At 44.1% G+C, this 21,490-nt stretch overlaps 1 protein-coding gene across 1 annotated transcript in view; it reads left to right on the top strand.

Annotated features, from left to right (window-relative positions):
- gpd1l (glycerol-3-phosphate dehydrogenase 1 like) overlaps positions 1–21,427 on the top strand; it is a 92,971-nt gene extending 71,544 nt beyond the window's left edge. Inside the window, exons 6-8 of the mRNA XM_039737633.1 lie at positions 2,873–3,109; positions 15,063–15,169; positions 20,336–21,427. Of these exons, the coding sequence (XP_039593567.1) occupies positions 2,873–3,109; positions 15,063–15,169; positions 20,336–20,432 (441 nt within the window). The 3' untranslated portion in view covers positions 20,433–21,427. The remainder of the gene's footprint in view (positions 1–2,872; positions 3,110–15,062; positions 15,170–20,335) is intronic.
- Positions 21,428–21,490: the final 63 nt, after the last annotated feature.

Genomic DNA, 21,490 nt, shown 5'->3' on the forward strand with positions numbered 1-21,490 from the left:
GAAGCCTGACTGATGGAGTGTTGTTGAGATGTTCGTCGGGCTCTCCCATCTTAGCAGAGCAGTTCCGTTAGAGTGACCATTCAGCTCTTGGTTACCTCCTTGACCAAAGCCCTTCTTGCCCAGTTAATCTGTTTTTCTGCATGACAAACTCTAGGAAGAGTCCCGATGAATCCAAACTTCTTCCATGCCACAATTATTGAGGTCGCTGTGCTCCTGGGAACACTCCGGCCTTTAGAACTGGCTTTATCCTCATGGCCTGAACTGAGTCTTACTGTGGAGGTCTGCAGAGAGTTCCTTGGACTTCATGGCTTGGTTTTTGTCCTAACATGCAGTGTGAATTATGGGACCTTCTCTACACAGGTACATGTCTGCCATTCTAAACGATGTCCCATCAGTTCAGTTTATCACAGGTGGACTCCAATCACGTTTTAGACACAACTCAAGGAGAATGAACTCTTTTAGGGCTGATTATTTTCTGAAAAGCACACACAGCAACAGTTTCTCACATAAATGGCCATAAAACGCCTGTTGTTGGTTCTGTGGCCACTCTCGTTGCGAGTTTGCCATCTGTGGTGGCAGCAGCTGTGTGTTGCGGCGGGGGCAGTCACAGTGTGGCACAATCTGGTTTTGTACCCTTTGTCATCGTAAGTGGTGCTCCTTCCAGGTGAATGTTGCCGTAGGTGCATCAGGTACACAAACATGTTCAGCAGCACGATCAGCTGATGCCGGTGCGTCACTTTTGTTTTTGATCTCCAGATCACTTGTACTGAAACTGGAGTCCAACAAGTCCAATTCTACATAAAACGTCGTCCAGAGTATTTTGCTTTGTGCATGCGCTTCGCTGTCTCGCCAGACGTTGATGCCGTTTTTGCCAGTGTTTGCTCAATGCTACTCATGCACACGTAGGGATTTGACAACAAATCAATGAGTCTCACATTCCTCCAAGCAAAGAGAGTCCACCTTTACCGTAATGGCGAGTTTTGTCGACGCTTACAGCTGATTATCGCCCTCAAGCCCTCAAATCAACAAAAGTCGACATCCGCCCTAAAAGAGTTAAAGCAAACAGGATGCACGTAGTTTGGGGTGCCACAGCACAGGGTCTCACAGAGTGAGAAACTTCAGTTTAGGGTGTTTAATCCATTTGTAAACCTTTCTGAAAGCATGTTGTCACTTTACCTTTATGGGTTATTGAGTGCTACGTGATGGGCAAAAATGGTAAATGTGTCCATTTTTAATCAAATTTACAACACAAATTGTTTAATTTAATTTATCTACAGTGCATCCTGAGTGTATTCACAGCGGCCCATCACTTTCTCCACATTTTGTTATGTTACAGCCTTATTCCAAAATGGATTCAATTCATTTTTTTCCTCAGAATTCTACACACAACACCCCATAATGACAACGTGAAAAAAGTTTACTTGAGGTTTTTGCAAATTTATTATAAATCCCATGTCCATAAGTATTCCCAGCCATGAAGCTCCAAACTGAGCTCAGGTCCATCCTGGTTCCCCTGATCATCCTTGAGATGTTTAACTGGACTCCACCTTTGGTCAACTCAGTTGACTGGACGTGATTTGAAAGGCACATGCCTGTCTAACATCACACAATGTGGAGAAAGTGAAGAAGCGCTGTGAATACTCTCCGGATGCACTGTAGATACATTAATATTGCAGAGTCTAATCGATGAGGAAAATGCATCCTCTCCAGTAACAATAAAAGGGTCCCAGGGAGGGTGTAATTGGAATGAATCCTCACCAGGCCCATCTAACCAACCTGGTTGGCAGCAGTAGCTTAGCTGGGCACCAGATCTGTTTCCTTCACTACTAATTATTGAGGGTATCGTGCTAATCCTTCATTTTCCAGTGGCTGGCCATGCCTTGGATTAGAGTTCATCTGCTCTCTTTGTTAATACTTCAGCTCAAATGGAAGAAGAAATCCTTCCATGTTGAGGGGAAGAAGGCAAGTGACACTGAAAATCGATGCCATTTTGAAGCCAAACATAACTTTTGTATTTCAGACACAACTTGGCTTTAAATCAGACAATAAAGGAGAGCCTGAGGACTTGAAAGAGGCTGTTAGCTGGCATTGCTTCAAAATGGCAGCCATTAAATTGTCCGCTACAAGTAATTTGTGGCCAACATCACAGTGACGCTTTGCTTTAACGTCCTCCACTTCTTCACTGTCAGTCTTACCACCCACATCTGCAGGCTTTTTTTATTTAAATGTCTGATTGTGTAGATTTTTTGTAATTAATATTTTAACTGCCAGTAAAAAGTCACCTTTTTAATTGTTCTTTTTATAAATATTTTTTAAATACGAAACAGTACCTTATACTGCTACATGTTCTATAATCCTTCTGTTGGAAGTGAAGTGATGTGCTGTTAAGTAAAAAGCTAATAAGAACAAATCTAAGCCATTTGTTTACATAAAAGAAGTCGCAGTAGAAACCCAATTTAAATTTCAAACCATACAATACAAGGATTAGCTTTTTAAGGATAGCTGTCAATACTCTCTATTATTAATGTTCGTTATTTGAGTAACGTGAATTATCTACCAGCACAACCAGGCTGATTTGGCCTTTCCGTATTTATGAGTCTGGTACTTTTGTTTGCTCTCCGTGAGCTAGTTCATTCAAGGGGTTTCTCGCATGTGTTCACATAGGGCCAGGTGAGCAGAACAAATCCATTGGTTGGAAATGTCCTGTATAGACAGAGGTGTGGGCCCAGTGATGAACTGGTTATTTTAGTTCCCACCATAGGTCTAGAGGTGACCTGGTGGGACAGTCTGACTTTCTCTAGTGCCCTGAAAGTGGGTTGTACTCAATATCTTGAGGTGTCTTTCTTTTTTCTTTTCCATATCTCCTCTATAGAACATCGTTGCAGTGGGCGCTGGATTCTGTGATGGGCTGAACTGCGGAGACAACACAAAGGCAGCAGTCATCCGCCTTGGCCTAATGGAAATGATAGCGTTTGCAAAGCTGTTCAGCAAAGATGGATCAGTGAGCTCCGCCACATTCCTGGAAAGCTGTGGCGTTGCTGACCTCATTACTACGTGCTACGGAGGACGTAATCGCAAAGTAGCAGAGGCCTTTGTGAAGACTGGAAAGGTAAATAAATAAAATATCAGTAAAAAGTAACAACAGGCATCATACCGTACAGCAACAGAAGGGAAGGTTGTTAGAATGTTGCTTTGCTGTATAGAAGGCTTTAGCTTTCTTTTGTAATCAGGCATTTAATAAACGTCAAATAACAAACCCTGTGGTGGGCTGGCGCCCTGCCCGGGGGTTTTTCCTGCCTTGTGCCCTGTGTTGGCTGGGATTGGCTCCAGCAGACCCCCGTGACCCTGTAGTTAGGATATAGCGGGTTGGATAATGGATGGGTGGATAACAACAAACCTCCACACTCTGAAGTGCCAGACACTGGTATTCCAATACTCGATGGCCTCAGTGGAGGCTCTGTTGCGCCAAGACACTCGTTATGTGTCATCATTAGAACCCTCGAGACGAGAACAGGCCATTCAGCCCAACAAAGCTCACCAGTCCTCTCCCAAAAAAACATCAAGTCGAGTTTTGAAAGTCCCTAACGTCTTACTGTCCACGTGTCTATCGTTCTATGTATAAAGAAAAACTTCCAACTGTGTCCCCGTGTTTTTGATGATCTCATTTTAATGTCACCGTCTCGATCCACTGGACTCATTCACTTCATGATCTTAAACACTTCAATGTGTAGCAGATTGTAGAATAATCCATCCATCCATCCATTTTCTAACCCGCTGAATCCGAATACAGGGTCACGGGGGTCTGCTGGAGCCAATCCCAGCCAACACAGGGCACAAGGCAGGAACCAATCCTGGGCAGGGTGCCAACCCACCGCAGGACACACACAAACACACCCACACACCAAGCACACACTAGGGCCAATTCAGAGTCGCCAATCCACCTAACCTGCATGTCTTTGGATTGTGGGAGGAAACCGGAGCGCCCGGAGGAAACCCACGCAGACACGGGAGAACATGCAAACTCCACGCAGGGAGGACCCGGGAAGCGAACCCGGGTCTCCCAACTGCGAGGCAGCAGCGCTACCACTGCGCCACCGTGCCGCCCTGTAGAATAATCAGATATCGGTATAAACCAAGAAGGAGTTTAGCAGCTGGCTGTCCAGACAGAAAAGGTTGTGCTGGTGTGGCGTTACATGTGGAATGAGAGGCTGTCAGTTGTTTTATGTACGGAAAACAGAAGTTGAAGTAGCTGTCTATACTCACTAGTGATGAGGACAAAGAGCCGCATACAGAGTTAGACAACATGAGAAGGCAATGCCAGGGACACAAAGGCGTCTCTGAACTCGACCTCCCATTCCATCATGAGACTGTCACTTCTTTGGCATCCTGCTAAAACACACAGCTCACCGAGGCAGGGTCTCCTCCTTTTCACTTTTTCTTGTTGGTCATTATGAGCAGCCCGTTCTCATCCTAACACCAGGTAAGTAGTGGCGCTACACTGATGAACACAAGCAAGCACTAAATCCTGAATTGCTGGGCACATGTGGGGTGTCCATCTGCGGTCTCTGTCTGGACGTGGTGTGGACACTGGAGACACACCTTAATAGCGGGCGTAAATGACATCCAGCATACTGTGCACACTATCTATATATGAAGTGCACTGTAAAAAGAACAATAGAATGAGGGTTGGGGTCTCTCAGGACGCCTAGTTTTAATTTTGGTGTCTAAGAGACAAAAAGTGTTAAAAAAAAAAAACACAAACATAAACGTGCCGAATAATCAGCTTAGCGCCATGTGGGAAAAGTGTTCAGAGGCCCAAAGCTCTGTGGTCCGCAGAAGCTGAACGTTGACGTCTCGTGCTTGATATGCTGATATGACAGGAAGAGACGCAGCTTCGGGTGCCAAGGAAGTGACCTCCGTGATCTCCTCCTCCATTCTAAGAGAAAGATGGTGTTAAAGTTAGTGATGGCATTGTGGCACTTCAGTCATAAGATGATCCCCATGCCCACATGTCTGACAGTCTTCTGAGACAACTCTGAATATTGATGATGAAGGCCTCATAAGGCTGGCACCCCTTCTGTAGCTTAATTTGTACTGATGTTAAGTATTTCGCTGCTATTTTGAATTCTTTTCGGTCATCTAGTAACTCCTCTGGAAGTTTACTGCGCCCCTTGGTTGAGAACTACTGGAGACGCTCATAGCTTAGTGGGGAGTTTGAATTGGGTTTGTTGATTATTAGGTTTTCTAGAGCGGAGTAACATTTCTTAACAACACCTAAGTCCCAAAGTGAATTTAAAGAGCAGGTCTGTGTGCTTCCTTACACAGTAGAGTGTATCAACAGTGGACAGGCCTCTCCTCTTAGGAGGTGAGAAAGAACAAGTAAAGGGGATAAAGAGGGTGAGGAGCAAAAGCAGATGCCACGTGTTTGTAGCAGTGATTGGATTTGAAGGTAAAAGTAAAAGGATCAAGAAGGAAGAGTAAAATGAGATTGGAGGGATTGGAATATCAGGAGCCCAGAGGTGTGCTGATCCCTGCGTGCTGCCAAGGAGAATAAACTCACGGCCAGCTATCGGTGCTAAGGGTCATTGTTATGGTGTGAATGTGGCGTTCACAGAACCACGTGATGCCACGTGTGGAAAACCCGTATGACTGCGGCCTCAATGGGACAGAGCCCGGCTTTTAGAGGAGTATGTCCTGTGGCCTACTTTGAGTATTTTGGGTATTAACCTTAATAATTTAGGCTCAGAAAAGGTCATAAAATGAATCCCTTTTGTTGTTAACATGAACACCTTTAAAAATAAAAAATAAGTAATGTTATAATTCAAACAGCTGGAAAACCTAATTGTCTATCTATATGAATAAAATTGCTAACACCCTCTGTATGTCTTTTGAATTTTAGGGCATTTTGGGATGTTATTCATCTGTTTTGCACACTAAGAACTTCATATTCCTGAGACTCAAAAAAATCAGGAGTTGTCTCCCCTTGACTTTCTCGTATACTCGGATATGGGGATGGATATTTGAGGAGTAAACCACAAAATGATGATTTGATTTAAATGTTATGTACATTAAAGAACCATCAACAACAAATTAATAATCCATCCATCCATTATCCAACCCGCTATATCCTAACTACAGGGTCACGGGGGGTCTGCTGGAGCCAGTCCCAGCCAGCACAGGGCGCAAGGCAGGATTCAAACCCCGGGCAGGGTGCCAGCCCACCGCAGGGCACACACACACACACACACACACACACACACTAGGGACAATTTAAAATCGCCTGTGCACCTAACCTGCATGTCTTTGGACTGTGGGAGGTAACCCACGTAGACACGGGGAGGACATGCAAACTTCCCGCAGGGAGGACCCAGGAAGCGAACCCGGGTCTCCTTACTGTGAGGCAGCAATGCTACCGCTGTGCCACCGTACTGCCCCAAATTAATAATACATTGAACAATTATTATTATACAATAATACCTCGCTATATTGCGCTTCGACTTTTGTGGCTTCACTCTATCGCGGATTTTATATGTAAGCATATTTAAACATATAACACAGATTTTTCACTCCTTCGCGGGTTCTGCGGACAGTGGGTCTTTTTACTTCCAGTACATGCTTCCTCAGTTGGTTTGCCCAGTTGATTTCATACAAGGGACACTATTGGTGGATGGCTGAGAAGCTAACCAATCAGAGCACGCAGTTAAGTTCCTGTGTGCTGATTGGCTCAGCGACGGAGAGCCGAATTCGATTCTGCGGCGTTAACCAGGAAGTCTCGTCTCGCTCATTCAGCATCAACGTGTTTCGCTGTGTAAAGAATTCACTTTTGTGCGTAATCAAGCCCTTCATTATGGCTCCAAAACAATCTGCTCCTGCTGCTGCTTCAGGGGCCGTGCTCAAGCACCAATGGAAGATGCTAACGATGGCCGAAAAGGTAAAAGTTTTGGATATGAAGGGAACAGCTACACCGCTGTAGGACGCCATTACGGCATTAATGAGTCCACAATTCTTTTTATTTAAAAAGGAGGAAAAGAATATATAAGATCTACAGCCTCAGTGTCCTTTAACCAGGGCGCAAAACGAGTTGTAAGTGGACGTGATAAGGCGGTAGTCCGGATGGAATCTGCTTTAGGGATTTGGATTGAAGAAGAACAACAATGGCGGTGCTACACAGTCGCCTGAAGAGGCTCCATTAGAAGAGCTGTGACGCTCGCCTTTGTTGTGCAGTGAAATGTTATCGGACAAGTCATTGTTGGTGAGTAACCATAATTCATTTTCTACTTACAGTACTTAGTACATGTACGTACGTTTACTGTCACTGTACACACATTTACTGTATATAATTTTTCTTGCATTGTACGTATTTATTGCTGGTGGCCTGTCTATCGTAATGGCTGTAACATACGTGATATCGGAGACACTCGATATCTTTAAAATAATATTTAGGTTTTACTGTATATAAACAGTGTGTTTACATACATCATTTCAATGAATCTTACCTAATATCTAAGAGAATACAAAGGGTTTATGAAGTATGACTGTGAGGGAATGTTTATGAGTGTGTGGGAAATGTTTATAAGGGCTTCAGATATCTCAAAATAACCAGATAAACATATGGCTTCTACTTCGCAAATATTCACCTATCGCGGGGTTACGTTCCAGGTATGACTGTAAGGGATGACTGTACTTAAAGTTGAATAAATCAGACACTGCAGCTCCATGAATAAAAAATGTACTGTGATAATTTTATTTTGGCAAACAATTCAAATATGTATGTATCACCATTTGAACATCAAACGGAAAATTGTGATTATCTTGAAAACCAGTCGTTTTTTGAAAAAATGCAAAGCGACAAAAAATGCTTAGAATGTGGTGCTTTACCATAATATGATGTGCAATTATCACATTTTTTATATTTTTGGGGAAACGTTTCAAGTGAGTACCACTTCTGGTTAGCAGAAATAGCTCAAAAGTTGATAGAAATCTACATTTCGTACCTAATACTTGTATGCAAAACTAGGTTGACCTCAGTGAAAGCGTAATTCATAAGTGGTATTTTTGGACTCGGGGAGGTCTAAAATGTTGAGATTCATCAAAATCTCCAAATTGAATTTTTGGGCGATTCTACCACTTTCCCTGTACTTTGTACACAAGAAAGTAAAAATAAATAAATATTGAGTTATTTTTGCAATAATTCATTTCATTTCACAAAAGAACTGCACTATCTTGTAATAATTATTTTTGGTTGTGCGAGAGAATTTCATTATTTCACAAGGATATTGTCTGCTGCAGCTTGTAATACTGTGTATGCATGTGTCCCCCACCACTGAAAAAAATAGTTTTTGCATTATTTTGCCGAGGAATTATTTTTTTTTTTGCAATAATTCTGATATTATTTCACAATTAGTACTGTGTTATTTCACAAAGACATTTCCTGCTGCCGCCGGTGACGCTGTGCACATGTGCTCCAGTCACCCAGTGACAGCAAGTGAGGATGAGGTTAAGCGAGTGTGTAGCATGAAGGAATAAAAATACATTTTGCAAAATAGGTGTATAGTTAACAGAAGGGTAGAGTCCTTTATATTAAGTACTAGCAAAATACCCGCGCTTCGCAGCGGAGAAGTACTGCCTTAAAAGTTTTATTAAGAAGAAAATTAATTAATTTTAAATTAATTAAATTAATTTTTTAAACTGAGGGAAAATATACCAATAATTATTTGTTAAGGATCTCTTTGTATACCACATTGTCAGTTCGGCCCTCCGGTTGTAATCTGACCAAGCTGTGCGCTGAGCTGACTCTTGAGCATGTAGCATAGTCGGCCATGTGAACAGTAATCTTGTCTCAAATCTCACAGCTTGGATTGCTGCTGTCGTAATCGGTTTGAGTTTCATGGTTTGTTTCAATGATGACAGTATTTGTAGGACTTGTGTTGAAGTGACATTCGGCATCTGTCAAGCGTTGTAAGAGTACAACCGGTTTCATCGATAACTTCACATCCAGCTTTTGAGAGTTTAAACATTCATAAACATCAAAGTGTCCACTACTCAAATCGTCACCTGTCAATCTAAGATGTTTAAGAGGCATTGGCGGTTGTCAAAAGGTGTAAAATATTTGGCCATTTCGGTACACTTGAAAGTGACAACCGAACAGTTCAGTGACAGCCATCAACTCACATGCAGATCCATAGGTGAAGGGCTTAAGCATTTCCCTCTTCTAGTGCTCCTGTGTAGTCTAATTATCTCCTGTACCGTCATCAGTCCACACCTTGAACCCGTCCAGTCATTCAATACATAAGACACAATGGATATCAAGAGTGAGTCTGATATGGCCGTGCAAAATGTAACACAGAGAATGGAAAGGGCAGGTGCCATCTCTAGGCATGAAAACCACTCGGTAAGTGACAGTTCTTTGATCGATGGTGATTACCTCGATAGACATGTTAATGGGGGTACGGTGGGAATGATAAAGGAAATGGGGACCTGAACAATGTAAAGTAAGTCTAAAATACCTACACAATAACTATAATCGTAATAAACGAACAATAAAACAGCGGAGAAGCTGTGGATTAAATAAAAAGGCTGTAGTTATCAGCAGGGAGACGTGAATCTTGTGGCGAAGCAAGGAAGGGAATGAAGAGACCGGAGCGACGGACGGCCTTATATAGGCAGGCAGCTAACAACGTGGGAGGCATTGAGATGGGGGACCCAACGCCACCTCACACGGTGACCGAGCTGCAGGCTATGGACGTATATATGTACGTAAGTAGGATTCAGTTAGCGTTGGGAACCCGTGTACCAAATTTCTTGAAGATGAGCCCATAAATAACAAAGACTGTTGAAAAGTTCAATATGGCGGCTGAAAGTGGTGTCATACCACCAAAATAAGTATGTATATTGGTTTCGGTTAGTGCAGGGAAGCCACCTACCAAATTTCGTGAAGATGGGGCCATGAATAAGAAAGTTCAACATGGCGGACGTTGTCGACCGTTATGACCGTTACGTGTAGAATTTCTAAATGAAACCTGCTTAACTTTTGTAAGTAAGCTGTAAGGAATAAGCTGCAAAATCTCAGCCTTCTACCTACACGGGAAGTTGGAGAATTAGTGATGAGTGAGTGAGGGATGAGGAAGTCAGTTAGTGAGTGAGGGCTTTGCCTTTTATTAGTATAGATTATCATTTTTTTTTTTTTAATTTTTATTAATTTTATTGCACTCCATACAAAGCAATCAAGTTTTTACAAAAAGAAAGAGTTAAGAACAGATCGATCCCCACCCTTGAGAGAGAGAGCGATATGATAAGAGAGATTATCATATTTTAAGTCTGTAAAGACGAGTCCAGTGATAAGATCAGGTGACCAGTCAAGTCAAGTTAGGGAGCCTGCACTGGCACAGCCCGTTGCCACACCCACCACACGAAGAAAACACACAGTCCAGTCCCACCCTCTATCTGCTGCAGCCAGGTGTTACGTGGGCGACCCCTTGGCCTGGTCCAGCCACTCAGGTCCCCAACAATAAGGACCTATCTGAGGCTGATCACCCTCGCGGAAATGCGCCACATGGGCGTAGTGCCGTAACTGACGCTCCCTCACAATGCAGGTCATGTGCCTCATTCGGGACTCCATGAGCAACACAAAGTCAAACCAACGGGACCCAAGGATTTTCTGGAGAGAGACACACATGAAGGAGTCCACCAGTCTTCATCTCAGGACACTGGATAGCGTCCATGTCTCACAACCATATAGCAAGACAGGAAACACCAGGACTCTAAAGACTTGGACCTTCGCCCTTTTGCTGAGATATCAGGAGCGCCGCACACCCCTTTATGACCTCATGACCCCCAGTGCTCTCCCAATCTGTCTACTAACTTCATAGGAGGAGTCACATGAATGTCACCGCTGAGGTAAGTAAACCTCTCAATGACGCGGTCGACACTCTCACTGCTGATGGCCGTGCCCAAGAGGTCATTAAAGGCCTGGCTCTTTGGTTTTTATCAGGACCCTCATAAGCCCAGACACTCAAACCCCTCACTCAGTCTCTCGAGCGCCCTGATCAGAGCCTTCACTGAAGATCACAGCATCGTCAGCGAAGTCAAGATCAGGTGACCAGGAGTACAGAAAATAAAAAAACAAAATCTGCAGCCATTTAAAGAGGGTAGAAAGACCAGCCAGCCCCCCTCACATAAATATTCCTCTTTGTTTCAAGGCTTCGTCTGAGAGGATCTGCTGAAGTGCGGACCGCTGAGCAACATGGGGGGGCTGCACGGCACCTCGGCCAGGTGGGGGTGTAAAATGTCACCACAGAAAAACTAGAGATTAAAAACGAGTGCACATTCGTGAAGAATCTGATAATCCCATGCATGTCCAGTCAATTAGAAGCACAACTGAAATGTAGCCGTGAAAAAGCCAAGTTTGTCAGAGTGGGATTTAGGACTTGTATTTGAGATGATCCACAGAGGTGCGTCATGCGGTGGGTGCAGCAAACGCCCTGTCAGTCTTAGCCTGGTGTGTCTCTGTTAGTAAAGCTACTCCAAGATCTTGGTGCCTAACAGCAAAAGGCTGCCTCACCATTTCTCTTCTGCTTAGCTCTTGGAGTAATTAGAACATACGAGGTTAGGCATTGGAGTGGAGGAAATATAGGAAGGAGCAAAATTATTGAAAGCTTTATATGCTAAATCGACACCTGTAACAGCGCTAAGACGGGGGTACTGAGCTCGGATTTTCTTCTTCTGGTTAAGATCTTTGCTGCTGCCTTCTGCGCTAATTAGAACTGACTGATGTCTTCCTTAGGTCGACTAACTGTTAGGAGTGCATTACTGTAATCTGGTCGACTAAAACCAAAGCCTGAATCAACTTTTCAGCATCTTGCAGAGTTCCAAGTGGTCTAACTTTTGCAGTGTCCCTTAGTCCCAGTGATATGGTTACAAGAGTGTATGTTTTATTAAAAAACAACCAAACCAATTCTATTCACAAGGTAAACCATCAAGTAATACTTTATTTAAACTTTATTACAGGATGAACAGAATCTACACATCCTTTTTATCAGCGTTTTCCATACTGTCCCAACTTCTTTGGAACTGGAGTTGTACAAAGATACTTGGGCAGGAGTGGTGACCAGCAGGGTCAGTGTTAGGGCCGCTGCTATTGTTAATACATATAGACGAGTAATGGCGCCCTGCTGTAACGAGGACGTGCAGTCAGTCCACTTGACTTGAGCATTCCTAGTTTTCAGACTCTGTTTCTCGTTTGCTCAGAGGTTGATGCGCTTGCTGTTTCCTGAGTCCCGAGTCCAGCCCAGAGGGGACTGGTCAGGCGGTCTCGTGGTCTTGAATCCCTGCAGATTTTGTTTTTTTCTCCAGCCGTCTGGAGTTTTTTTTTGTTTTTTCTTATTCTATGTTAATTAATGTTGACTTATTTTATTTTCTTATTGTGTCTTTTATTTTTCCATTCTTCATTTTGTAAAGCACTTTGAGCTACGTTTTTTTGTTGTATGAAAATGTGCTATAGAAATAAATGTTGTTGTTGAGCAGCTTTCCTTTTCTCCACCCTAGCGGCCCGCTGCTTCTCTTTCGTTGGCATCTTTTCGCGTTAAAACTGATTGTTAGTTTTTGTGTTGCAGTTACTTAGTACGTTTTCTTTAGTTTTTCACTTAAACTGACACATACAGTAAGTTTACAATCTACCTCAAGAATGATTTAAGATATGAAGAGGTAGAAGAAGTGATGGCAAAGGTGGTAGGGATGAGAATGGTGCCAGTACGTATGTGCCGCATAGCCTCCCTGCTGGCCACTGCCAAGAGTCGATTCTACAATAAAAATAAAAAGAGGAATAAAAGTCATCACCCTGAAAGCGGAGAGTGGACATCACGTAGTATGTGTACCAAATTTCAAGTCAGTAGGTGAAACAGTTGGCAAGCTACCGGTGATTTAAAATCCTGGACAGACAAATGAACAGCCCGGTAGTGTATTATATAAGAAGATGATTTAGACAGGAGTATAAGGAACAAGCTGGTGAAGTTGGCAGATGATACCAAGATAGGAGGATTAGCAGATAATCTCGAATCCGTTATATCATCACAGAAGGACTTGGACAGCAGACAGACTTGGGCAGATTTGTGGCAGATGAAATTTAATGTCAGGAAATGTAAAGAATTACACATAGGAAGTAAAAATGTGAGGTTTGAATACACAATGGGCGGTTGGAAAATTGAGAGTCCACCTCATGAGAAGAATTTAGGAGTCATAGTGGACTCTAAGTTATTGACTTCCTGTCAGAGTTCAGAAGCCATTAAGAAGACTAACAGAATGTCAGGTTATATAGCGCCTTGACGTGTGGAGTACAAGTCACAGGAGGTTCTGCTCAGCTTTATAACACACTGGTGAGGCCTGATCTGGAGTCCTGGATGCAGTTTGGGTCTCCAGGCTACGAAAAGGACATAACAGCACAAGAGAAGGTCCAGACAAGAGCGACGAGGCTGATTCAGGGCTACAGGGGATGAGTTATGAGGAAAGATGAAAAGAGCTGAGCCTTTAGAGTTTAAACAAAAGAAGATTAAGAGGAGACCTGACTGAAGTGTTTAAGATCATGAAGTGAATGAGTCCAGTGGATCGAGACGGTGACTTTAAAATGAGATCATCAAGAACACGGGGACACAGTTGGAAGTTTTTCTTTATACATAGAACGATAGACACGTGGACAGTAAGATGTTAGGGACTTTCAAAACTCGACTTGATGTTTTTTTGGGAGAGGACTGGTGAGCTTTGTTGGGCTGAATGGCCTGTTCTCGTCTCGAGGGTTCTAATGATGAGACAGTGGGTACCTCAGCTGGTTCTCAATACATTTTCTCAGAATCCTTAGTGTGAACATTTACAGCTTTTGGGAAAATTGGAGAGAGTGGAATGTTGTTTAGAGCATTACATAATTTATCTATCTATTATCTGGGTCCGGAATCAAGGGGAGCCAGTGCCTATCCCAGCTACTTCAGGCATAATGCAGGAACCATGCATGGGGTGCCCGTACCTCACACAGAGGTTTATTTTTAATTGTGTTCACTTATGTTTGCCTTGAAAGGATGACAGTGTGACATGTAAATGCTAATGTTCCCAGTCCAAGTCTGCTATGATATTGACATCCTCTGAAATATGTTAGCCAGCATTTGGAAACATTGAATAGCAGGTAGGGTGGCACGGTGACACTGCACGCTCTTTCCATGTCTCTGTGGGGCATTCTCTCCGACCACAAACTTATGTTTGTTACTTTCATCAGTCCCACAGATTGCCTGAAGATGAGCGACAAGAGTATGTCCTGCGGTGTCCTGTCCCCAAACCCCCCTTGGCTTTGTCCCTGCCCCTCCATGACAAGTTATGAGAACAGTCCACTGGTCTGTGATTTGGAATATGCAGGTTTCACAAAGTGGCTGAATGGTGACATGGCACCCCAGTGTGACAGTCACCCAAGCCATAAGGATATTAATACGTATCAGGCATTTTCAAACCTGCTGGATGAGACTGAGGGCCACGGAGAGCTGAGGCCTATCCCAGCAGCACAGGGCATGAGGTTAGGAAACGGTCCTGGGCAGGGTGAAATGGTTACAGTATGTATTAAATACTATATTGAAAGCTTTCATAAAAATATTTACAGGAGCACAACTTTTAAATACAGCAATAAGGTTAAATGTAGGAATGTTTAAAATGTATTTCATTTTCATTTGGAGGTAACATCAATCTTAAAGTGCTTTTGCTTTTTAAATCATTTTGATTGTCACAGCAGACAAGACATGCAGTGCAGAGTGAATGCTGCCACCTTCTGGATGGCACTGCAACTACTCCTGCTTATCCGCATTTCAAACACACAGACTGGCAGGCCCTTCTTAAAGTCAATTCAATTCATTTGCCAGTTTGAGGAGCCCCGATTTCGGAGTGCGTCTCCATATCTTTTATATTTTTACAATATGGACTGTAATGAACTTGGAGATTCTCCGGCTGTGTACGTCTCTTTGTTTTGTATCCTTATGCCTGTTGTGCTGCATTATAGTAAGTATTATAGTAATAATATTAAAACACTCTTGCAGACCATTGAAGAGCTTGAGAAGGAAATGCTAAATGGACAGAAGCTGCAAGGACCTCAGACCTCAGCAGAAGTTTATCGCATCCTGAAACAGAAAGACATGGTTGACAAGTAAGTACTGGCACCATCGGAATGTGTGGGAATGTCATGGGAAGGATGAGAGATGCACACAACAGTCTTAAGGGCGCACTTGCCTTGTGAATTACTGGCCATCACGTTCACAAAAAGGCAACACGGCGAGTAAAGGCTGCGCACTACTTGGGCTCACTTGTTGTCATTAATGCCAATATGGCTCTTGTTTGCTAGATTGTCTAGTGTTCATGTAGCAGATCTGCTGGACCCCATAGTCGCTCACTGACCTTCATGATCTTTGTTAGCCTATAAAGACGAGGCTTTAACGTCACACGGACTTTGAGGGTTCATTTTATTGCTGTAGAGAAATAAAAGCCTGGGTAAGGAGAGGTTGGCAGAGTAACAAAACGCTTGCTAAATCCAATTGGGCATTGGTTTGATGTCTCCTGGTCTGGTTTTGTGACACTGAAATGGACGAGTAAATCAAAGTGGCCAATTGGTCACAGTGTTTAAGTTGTGTATGTAGAAGCTCAGTGCCTACGCGTGTTTGGGTTGTGGGGGTCACTTGAAACAGGATTCACATTTCACTTGACGGGCCTGCAGGGCGGCACATTTGCCCTCGCCATTCACAAACAATGATCTTTGGAGGAGTCAGAGGGTGAGGTCGCCCACTTTTGCTGACCGGTGTTTAGTGATTGCTCACTTTATTTATTATTTTAACCTTTCCTGTGTTTCGGTTCTCTGCCATTCCTAAATGGAGGATCCTTGTGAATTCTGTGCCTAATGACACCTTTAACGGGCAAGCTGTTGAGGTTTCATCTTGAGCTCTTTTCAGTTAATTTTAATAATTATTAATAATAATTAATTTCTGCTTAGTGTTCATTCAGAGCACAAAACCACATGTACACCACAGACATGGAGATCCTGTAGTCCTCATCTCCAAGTGAGGCCTCCCTCAGTCACTACACAATTCAGCATGTTTGGGCTAAGAACTGGTCAAAAGACAGAAATGGGGGTGATACTGGGAGATGAACAACTACAGCAACCAGAACCAAAGCACGAGACAAAAATATCAAATCAAAGGTCTTAGCCAAAGGGAAAGCAAGGATTTGTGTTGATTAGAATCCGTAAACTTGGATATGGAAATGACCTTAGTGGTGAACATTTATCCCATCATGCCATGATTGACAGGTCAGAACTTCCAAGGACATGCCCCCAACAGTGGGTGCTCAAAAATGGCGGTAGAAATGTTTCAAAATATTTCACAACAAAATAAGCCAATGTCATAATTGAATTCCCAGGGGTAGGAAACCCCCAAATCAACTGCAATTGGGGGCCTAAATAGCCAGGGGAAGATGGGAAAAAAATGAACTATGACAAAATATCCAACAGTTATAAAGTGCCTTTCCATGTCTTATGTCAGATATGTTGTGGAATTGTTTCAGATGCGGGTAGTTGTCCTCACTAACAGAGGGGCGACATGTTGATTTCATAGGACTCTGGACATGTGACAGTAGCGAGCCTCGTGATTTGTAAAGTACGTGTGCCCTGGGCCTGCACTACAGAATACAAACTGAACGTAGCCGCGTCTCCCTCTGTGTCCTTGTATTGTTCGTGTGGCGCTGGTTCACTCTGCGTCCCCCCAAGCCCACCATTAAACATGAGCTCTCCTGGAAAGCAGCCGAGTGGAACACGCTCAGCTTATTTGTGCCTTCTCTACTTAGCAGTCAGCCATTTGATTCCTTGTGTCCAACGGAGGGCAGGTACTCCCTGGGAATGCGTTCTTTTAGAAGTGCGGCTCATGCTTGAACCTGTACATATCCCTTCCCAGCAGCCACAGCAGAGATTCAGAGACAAGAAACGTCTGGTATAAAAGAAAGGAGAGATTTAACGTGCTGTAAATGTGCACAACAGTACATAATGTAACGTAATGTAATGCGTACATACAGTATACAAGTAGAGCCGAAGAGGAACCATGGGACGACACCAATCTTCTGGATGAGGAGTTTGCAGGCATTTCTTTTGGTCTCAGATGTTTTCCATCTGCTCAAGGTGGCATCTAGCTCAGTAAAGCTCTGCCCGGCTTCATACCCACCCTTTCACTGACTGATGTTATGTACGGATTGGGCTGTCTTCCCTCAGTATTCCCTGCAGATTGTGTCCCTGCTCTCGTCACTTTAAGGTCCTGCTAATTGGCCCTGAAGCTCATCTTAACAACAGGAGCTCTTGGTGATGATGTCATCGGACCTCCTTCTTCTGCTAGGACCATTGGTGTCATTTTTGATTCCTCCGTTTCTTATTCCTCCACATTCATCACATTAAGAAACTTTCTTACTTCTTACGTCTGTAACATTCAGTATCTCATGTTCTCTCCTTCCCCTCTTGTTCAAATGTTGAGAAACGTGTCCGTTCTGTTATGACATCCATCACTGACTACTGGAACTCCCTACTGGCAAGTGACATTTCTGAACTGCCATCACAGCTCCGAACTCTGCTGCAACAGTCCTGACACAGACCTGCAACAGTGAGCACATCACAGCCATCGCTGGCTCCCTGCGTCACACAGGGTCGAATATCAAATTTACTATTGACCTTAAAGCCTTAAATGGCCTTGCAGTGGCCCACATCTGTGACCTCCTCCATCGCTCTGCTTCTGACAGCCCACGAAGGTTTTGCTTATTCTGGCAATGTTGTTGTGCCCCAAACTAACTTGTGCTTTAGGGGTGACAGGGCCCAGACTTTGGAATGACTGGTCAGGTTGGGCAGCAGGCACTGATACAGCACACTGACGCACCCACCTCATGACGAAAACAGCTCAGGATCCTGAATGGCAGACACGCGGCCCAGCCTCACCCTCTGAAAAAGACTCGGTCTGCCGCTGCCAGGTGTTACACGGGCATCCCCCTGGCCTGGTCCAGCCACTCTGGTCCTCCACAATGAGGGGCCTGTGACCCTCGAGGAATCGCGCCACATGGCCGTAGTGCCGTAAGTGACGCTCCCTCACAATGCAGGTAATGGGCCTCAATCGGGACTCTCCAAAGGGACACAGTACTGAAGGAGTCCAGTCTTCGTCTCAGGTCACTGGATGGCGTCAGTGTCTCCAAACAGGAAGCACCAGGACTCTATAAATGAATGAGATCAGCCGACTCGGTTTGTTCTTTTTAAGTAATTAAAGACTCCTTTGTTGAGGAAGGCACTGAACTGTCCCTGACATTCTGACGTTCCTTTCAGTTTACCCCTCAGATGCCCAGGACGACTTGTGTTTGCACCACTAATGGTCTTATTTGCTCGGGTTTTCTTGTAGTTTTTAATTTTGATTCACTGCTTTGGAAATCCTGCGCCTACCTTTGTTTCATGTTTTGTGCAGATCTTATTTGCATCCAGTGTTGTTCTTTCTGAATTTCTGTGAAACACTTTGAGCATGGAGAAGGCGCTTTATAAATTAAACATATTATTAATTTATTATCAAAAAGTATTTAAGATTCACTTTCAGAGTCCTCACGTTTCCAGAATGAAATCTTCCACTTTTAGCAAGTCCTACACCGAGTGCTACAGCAATGTATGAACAGTGGGTTCAGGAAGCATTCGGCCCCTTCGCACTTTTTGAAATGGACACATTTGCCATTTTTGTCCATCAGTCCACACTCCATAACCCTTAATGATAAAGTGAAGACGTTTTCAGAGAAAAGGTTTGCAGATTTACTAAAAATCACAAACTAAACTCTCCCCTTCCTAGAAGCACTCCGACCCTTCATTCAGTACTTTGCAGAAGCCCCTTGGGTACTTTTCTTGGGTAAGTCTCTCCTCAAACTTTGCCCACCTGGGTCTGGCCAGTTTCTCCCATTCTTCCTGGCAGTTGCTTTGCAGCTCAGTGAGGCTGAAGGAGAAGTTTGTGTTCACAGCCATCTTGAGGTGTCCACAAACGTGTTCTGTGAGATTCATGTCTGGGCTTTGGCTGAGCAACTTGGAGACGCGTCCTGAAGCCACTTCAGCATTGTCTTGGCTGTGTGCTTTGGCTCACTCTTGTGCTGAAAGGTGAACCGTTGCTCCAGTCTATGGTCACATGCACTCTGGAGCAGATTCACCCTCCCTGGACTCTGCCACTGAGAATAGCCTGATGCTTCACTGTAGGGTTGGTGCTGGGCAGGTGGTGAGCAGTGCCTGGAGATCTGCCCAAAGTGTTCAGCGCTTGTCTCATCACCATTCTTCCTCATGCTGTCACAGTCCAAGCAGGCTGTCATATTCCTCGTACTCAAGAGTGGCTTCTGCCTAGCTGCTCTCCCATAAACGTTTGATGGACTTAGGGCTGCTGAGATGGTCGACCTCAAGAACAGGTTCTCCCGTCTCAGCAGAGGACGTCTAAAGCTCTGTTAGAGTGACCAGTGGGTTCTTTGTCACCTTTCTAACTTGCCAACTTTTCTGAAATCACATGACTTTGTGATTCTGTCTTATTAAGTGTAGACTGATGGACAAACGTGGCAAGTGTATCCATTCAGAATGAAATCTACAGCCCAGTAACGTGCAGAAAGTGAAGGGGTCTGAATCCACCATATGTACGTATCCATGAGGGACATCGTGAGCTCACAGACCACAGTACCATGAGGTTATTTCTCCACTCTGGGTACAATCGGCTCCCAGTTTTATGGGTTAAAAGGTGAATATTAGGAAAACGATGACATACATCGATACATTTGCTCACGATTCCACTGCGTCAAAGGTACGGTGCTGTTTGGTAGCCCAGGACCCCCACAAGTTGCCTCAGCTAATCCATCACCCACAACACTTGAAACCTCCTGCTTATCATGCCCTTTCCATTGCTCCACATACACACATGGCATGGGTGTGACGCCGGCACGGTTACCCTGTAGACATGGTTTGGGTGGAGTGGTGGCTCTGAGGCTAAGGATCTGCGCTGGTATCCTGAAGGTTGTGGGTTCGAATTCCTGTCACTGCCAAAAGAGATCCTACTCTGCCGGGCCCTTGAGTGAAGCCCTCAACCTTTAATTGCTCCAGGGGCGCTGCACAATGGCTGACCCTGCGCTCTGACCCCAAGGGGTATACGAAAACTAACAAATTCCTAATATAAGAAACTGTATAAGGTGAAATAAAGAACAAAAAATAAATAAATAAAATAGTGAGGCCGGACCACAGTGTGCCCACTCATTCTGACCTGCTTTCTGCCTGTCACCTCTTCCCTTCCTCCAGGTTCCCTCTGTTCACCGCCGTACATCGGATCTGCTACGAGGAGAAGCCCGTCCAGGAGGTGATCTCCTGTTTACAGAGTCACCCTGAACACATGTAAACCACACTGTGAGGACCCTCGTTCCCACTCTGGTGCTGCATTTGATCCACGGCCAGACAAGGAGCCAACAAATAATGGAATCTTCAAATCCACAGGGAGAACAACTGTATGCTAAAGGCAAAGGGACACTAGGACAGCCAGCGGCTTTTCTCTTCTCTTCTCATCAAATCTTTTGTTCATTTGGACCCGTTAAGTGCATCAGCAGGCAGGTCCATTCTACTGCAGGAGGGTCCTTGGGTGACCCAGACAAACTGGCACAGATGCTGCTCTGCCTATTTTTGAATTCTTTTAGATACGATTTGTAACTTAAACAGGATAAGCTCTAATTATTGGTGGAGGCCCACAGAAATACTTGACACCTAAAGTTTATCATTCCTAGAAGTAAACTCATTCGAGTGGTAAAGCGTGTGGTGCAATAGCACCGATTTAAATGGGTTTGTCTGCGGGTGACTCAGTTAGGGCAGAGGGTACCACTTGACCCCCCGATTTACTGTCCACACACTAAACTAACGCGCAGCCGTTTTCTTAGCTTCATTCAACTTGATTTAAAGCATGACATTGAGTTTCACTAAATTAGTAAATGTAACCGACGACAGCTGTGACAAGCAAGTCTGCTGGGAGTCACACGTACCCACCATTTACAATGACTTTATTGTTAGTTTGTGGAACAGCAGACACTTAAAGAAGTTGGAGTTGACAAGATCAAAGACCAGAGAGCAAACAGCAAGGGCCGTTAGTCACCAAGTCCACAGAACTTCAGTCGGCGTTAGTGAGTTAGAAGTGGACGGTGGAATACAAAAGGGAACTTCAGGTATGAACTTGGGAGACCCCCGTGTCACTCGACTGCCATTTATACGGTCCTAATGAGTTAGACATGCTGGTACAAAATGTCAGCTGCTTTCCGTTTGTAAACTATGCCTTGTAATACTAAAGTGCGTACTCTAAAGTGACAGACATGTCTTTTGTAATAAACCTAATAATCGTGTTCTCTTTTACTTTGAAGTCGCTGTGAGTATACGTGACGTGTAAAGCGAGCTGGGATGGACCTCCTGAAGAAC

Source organism: Polypterus senegalus, chromosome 15, assembly GCF_016835505.1.
Source record: "Polypterus senegalus isolate Bchr_013 chromosome 15, ASM1683550v1, whole genome shotgun sequence".
Classification (NCBI taxonomy): domain Eukaryota; kingdom Metazoa; phylum Chordata; class Cladistia; order Polypteriformes; family Polypteridae; genus Polypterus; species Polypterus senegalus.